The sequence below is a fragment of the Coffea arabica genome, chromosome 2e (genome assembly GCF_036785885.1).
Source record: "Coffea arabica cultivar ET-39 chromosome 2e, Coffea Arabica ET-39 HiFi, whole genome shotgun sequence".
NCBI classification, from domain to species: domain Eukaryota; kingdom Viridiplantae; phylum Streptophyta; class Magnoliopsida; order Gentianales; family Rubiaceae; genus Coffea; species Coffea arabica.
The window spans coordinates 27,407,251-27,412,194 of record NC_092313.1 but is presented as its reverse complement, the minus strand read 5'-3'; the positions used below and the strand labels follow the sequence as shown (position 1 = coordinate 27,412,194).

The window sequence follows — 4,944 nt, the reverse complement described above, 5'->3', positions numbered from 1 at the left end:
ATGACACTGTTGTCATTTCTAAAGGAAAAGCTCTGCTTTTGGACTTTGTGTGTTTTTGGATCCAAAATGTTTGAAAAGGGTCAACACATTTTGTGGAGAATTTCTCATTAGATAATCAATTTCTTCCTGGAGTTTCGCTTTGTAAAGTATCTTTACTCCAACATCTTTTGGACCGATCACCATCATGAGGTATAATCAGGGTAATTTGATTGGAATTCTGGGCTTATTCATCCCAACTCTTGAGGGGCTTTTGGTTCTATTGGATTCTCCTCTTTTAGATGTGTCCCTGAGAGGAGAACGAATCATCACTCACTTTATTGTATCCAATTTGGAAAAATCACTGAATAAGGAGCAGAAATTGGGGATGCTATAGAGGCCTTCGATTGGCGGATATATAATTGTAGGTTTGGAATGCCCCAAAATGTTAGTCTAAATGTAAAAAATCACTGAGGTTTGACTAGTGGTTAGAGAAGGGTTCTTCGAGTTCTCTCAGCTGTCTAAGTTCAGGATTTGCTATAAAATATTTTATCTTTTTAACTACTATCTTTTTATTTCCCATATGACAAATAATTTTTCCAAATAGTGGGTATCTAAACACCCGTTTTCAAATAATGGGTATAATATAAGTATCAAACACTACTGCTTTAAAGTTCTGTTTGTAAAACTTTAAAAACCAGAACTGGAATACAGTAAACAAAATCGTTGTCAAAGAAGTCTAGCTGTTGAAATTCAGAGTTACAATTAATGCATCGCAGATTTGAGTGCTAAACGGATTTTATCCCCAATCAGACCTGAAATCCTTCACAACCTCCATGCGAAGAGACCCTTTTTTTTTTTTTGTTTCAATATATATCGAAGAACAAAAGGCCATCGATTGAGCTAAAAATTCTAAAAACTGATTGGAGATATATTTTGCATAGGCCTCTTGATCACATTTTTGAAAACTCAATAGAGAATTCTTCGAAGGGGAAAGGAAAAAAAAAAACTTGTAACAGCCTAATTGAAAGCATAAAATATTTATATTGTTGCTCGACTAGAACATTTATCCTTTACATCTATAGAGCTGGAGCACCGCAAAATAAAGGACAAAGACAACAAGTTTTATTTACTGAAGTTGGTTTCTGGCACAAAACATGTTCTTATTACAATATATATTTCCCAGTAGATGAGATGAGATGAATGGACAAATGAATTGAAGAATGTGGATATATGTATGTGTGTCTAAGAAGCATCTGATACGAAAGAATGAAAGAATGAGAGAATACAATTGAATGTCTGGCTTGACTTCTAAATGGACTAACTAGAAAGTGTGCAAGGTTTTAGAAACCATAATACATCCAAAGGCTTGGCTTCTTTTTCACCAATCATCGCCGCATGTCCTCCATGATTGCTCTTCTTTCCTATCTCATTCTTCTTCTCATCGAAATTCCTCTGTCCCAGCTCCTGCATAACTCCTCTCTCCTAGTTTCATGAAACATAATTTGCATGAAATTAGCAAACAAGACACGATAATAATTTGAAAATAATGTAAACTTCCACCACATGAACTTTGGTACAATCTTGTGCAAATTACACCATTGTAACTTAGGCCAAAACCACATCATGATCGGTAGAAGAGCACTGACTTATAGGGGATGGTTAGAAACAGAAAAGCAAAATCATGTATCTTTCTTTATCCCCCAACTGATATCAAACTATTTTGGTGAAACCATATAAAAGAAAGGAAAACTCTGTAATTGCCACCATTTGTTATTTCAATGATATAAACGAATTGAAAGTAAACTGGTGAAGCAATATGGTCTCTGAAAGTCCTCATTACCGGCATTCTAGACTTGAAAGCTTGTGGTGGGGTGTGGGTAGCATTGGAAGGTCCACGGCTGGCTGAAAAACATTGTGGAGTGGGAGGACAAGTCCTAATCTGCAACAAGGTCTCTTCTTGATGCTTGATGGTCTTAACATTGATAGTAACTGGAGTGTTTTCTGCATCATTATATCTCCTGCATGATATTGACAGAATAGATTATATTTAGGAACCACAGAATAATGTTTTATAATTGGATTCCTAGAAGGGCATTTTTGGGCACAAGATGTCTACATCTTTTCAAAAATACATTATAGCTAAATCATCCATCCAATTCAAAGAATCAGATGGTCCATTTTACTGCACTGAGTTGGTCCAAACATAACATCAATCTGCACCAATTAACATAATTTTAACTGCTCTAATACAAAAACACACAGGGCCAAAAACTGTCTGCCCTCACCCATATGCCCAAATTTAACTCCAGTGATGATTACAATATGGTGGGATAATATTGAGTTGTTATTCCAAAACCAGAAATTCTTTTTCCTAATTCTAAGTTGTGTGCTCCATATGCATCTATGTGGTATGGGGTTCATTGCCAATATCTCGTGCTAATACAATTTGTGACCAAGATAAAAAGAACTTACAGGTAACATGACAAAGAATACGGGATATAGCACTTACTTCTTCCTTGTCCGCTTATCCTGGAACTTGCTATTTTGCTGTGCTTCATGTTTCTCCATGCTTACCTCAAGCAATGGTTTCCTTTCTTTTTCTTTATCATCTAGGTCACCAGAATCATCCCTCACATGGTCTTTAATCAACTTCTCCTCCACATTCTCTCTGTCCTTGGCCCTTGTTGCCAACTTCTTCAATTCATTGCAAAACTCTGCCACCTTATTAAGTATATCGCTGCCAGCAAACAGATTCTTTGCAGATAAGGTACTTCTGAGACTTCGTGGTTGTTCCTTCTTCAATGTACTTTCACGAATTTGTTTCTTCTCTGTGCCTGATTTTATTCCCTCTTTCATGAATTTACCTTTGTAATGGGGAGGGGTCAAGAAATTGGGATTCTGGTTCTCACTGTCTTCAGTAATCCTTCCATACTTCAAGTCCTTGATTGGTGATATTGAAGGTCCTCTTAGTCCCCTCTTCTTCAGTGTAGCATCTCTGAAATCATAAGAAGAATTGTTCTCCAATCATCAGACATGAAAGATCGATGAGGACTATAAAATGCTTAAAGAGCTAGGACTGCATTTGTACCTCCTTGTTCTTTCACCAAATGGAAGTATCTCTGAGACACTAGCCGACCTCTGAAACATCAGGATAGAAGATTAGTTGAAAAAGTTATTTCAAAATAGACGAGTCAAACAATATTTACTCAAATGGAACAACTTAATACTTTTTCAGCTACGATTAACTGGTGATGCATTAGCTAAATCTATAAAATTTACTAGAGAGAGACAATCCATTCACTATTAGACCGGATTAGAATGACTAAGGGCATAATGTTTTACATGTCTCAGAATGTTAAAATCATAATGTTTTATGTACTTGGAACTTTCCCAATAAGATTTACTGCAAAAGGGAAATGAGCTTAGCTTCATTTCCTCTTTCACTAAGGGCATTGTTTAGCACTTAAATTTTAGTGAATCCAAGAAATGAGATTCTAGGATAGCTAAAAATTTTATACTAAATGGTTTTAAGGAATACAACAAAGAAACTGAATGTTAACAAATTATGGAATAAACACTTGGAACAAAAACCCAAAACTCTTTAATTTCTTCCACACATTTGCAAAAGCAAAAAGTCTTGTCCTTTTCCTTCTAAAAATCCAATATCCAATATCCAAACGGACCTCAGAACCTAAATCTTACATGTTGCCAGTAGGATTGGGTAAACTTAATGTTCAATTTTGTATATGTACAAGAAAAAATAGCAGGGCAGCATTACAGAGAAATTCCCATATCAAAATTCAATCTTGAATTCTAAACCATTTCCTAGGAATTAATTGAAATCTCCACCCCCCCCCCCCCCCAACAAACCCAAAGGCCACCAAAAAAAAAAAAAATTGCATAAGCAATGAGCAATAACCCACTTCATAAATCTTCAACGCAGTAATTAATCTGCAAATAACTACTTTTATTACTTAATTTTGCCTGAAAACCAAATGGGTTCCTCCCCCCCTACCAAAAAAAAAAAAAAGAAAAAAGAAAAAGGAACAATAAATAAAAGAAGAACCCAGATACAGCATAGAAATCAAGAAAATGCACAGGGCAGAGAAGTAAAGAAACCTTAAAATGTGGAGTTGTTTCTTTGAAGAAATCTTCAACCCTTTTTGGATGATTACAATCTGCAAACAATCAGCACCAGAAACCTCAAAATCAAGAAACTAAAACCCATACAATTTCTCCAAAATCAATGACCCAAAAAGCCAAATTACACTTATTTGTTGCCCAGATATTACCTGGTCTACAGAACCAAGACTCATCATCAACGGAGGCATCAGGGGCAGAAAAATCAACCCATTGAGGAGCATTGATATTCTCATAAACCTCATCTTTGGCAAACCTCGAATCTATGCTCTTCCAATCAATTACTGCTACCTCCATTTTCCTTTACAAGAAAGGGAGGAAAGGAGCTTCAAATCTTTACACAAAGCTTCGATTTTTCCGAGTTTTCTCAAGAAGTTTGGCTTGTTTACTGGCTTATTGTGATGGAATAGTGAAGTGAAAATGCCTCAGATTATAGCGGTGAGGTGAAGGCTGAAGAATTGGCTTGAGAATGCGGTCTGAAAAGTGGACCGTTGGGGGGGTTGAAGGGGTCTTATTGTTATTATTATTTTATTATTGTGGTTTTATTAATCGACCGTTGGAGATTCTCTTATTTATTTGTCATCTCGTGAATCAAGGCTTTATACCCCTGGGTATTTAGGAAAGAGTAACCGAAAAAAGGGGCCCCCGGGGGGGGGGGGGGAGGAAATCATTCACTGGAATGGGCCTTTGGTATATGGGGTTTTGGGCTGGGGAATCTATCTTTGGATCTGATAATTACTGATGGAGATACAAGTGGGAAGGGCTTCGGTTGCTTCTAGGTCAAAGGCTTTTTATATAATTTAGGGTCCGTTTAAACAGGGCCTA

The 4,944-nt window shown here is 36.5% G+C and overlaps 1 protein-coding gene across 1 annotated transcript; it reads right to left on the bottom strand.

The window, feature by feature from the left end:
- Nucleotides 1-1,079: 1,079 nt before the first annotated feature.
- On the bottom strand, nt 1,080-4,697 carry LOC113732240 (uncharacterized). Its single transcript, XM_027257915.2, has 6 exons — nt 4,272-4,697; nt 4,099-4,157; nt 3,068-3,117; nt 2,489-2,974; nt 1,820-1,997; nt 1,080-1,461 (listed from the first exon to the last, which is right to left on the bottom strand). Exons 1-6 carry the CDS (start codon nt 4,414-4,416, stop codon nt 1,297-1,299), a joined length of 1,083 nt encoding a protein of 360 aa, XP_027113716.1. The 5' UTR covers nt 4,417-4,697; the 3' UTR covers nt 1,080-1,296.
- Between the last annotated feature and the right edge of the window lie 247 nt (nt 4,698-4,944).

Excerpts from the sequence above, each read along its gene's own strand:
- LOC113732240 (XM_027257915.2), bottom strand. The coding sequence starts at position 4,416 with ATGGAGGTAGCAGTAATTGATTGGAAGAGCATAGATTCGAGGTTTGCC. Across the intron at positions 4,158-4,271 it reads GTCTTGGTTCTGTAGACCAG|ATTGTAATCATCCAAAAAGG; the intron begins GTAATATCTGGG and ends GATTGTTTGCAG. Across the intron at positions 2,975-3,067 it reads TTTGGTGAAAGAACAAGGAG|AGATGCTACACTGAAGAAGA; the intron begins GTACAAATGCAG and ends TTATGATTTCAG.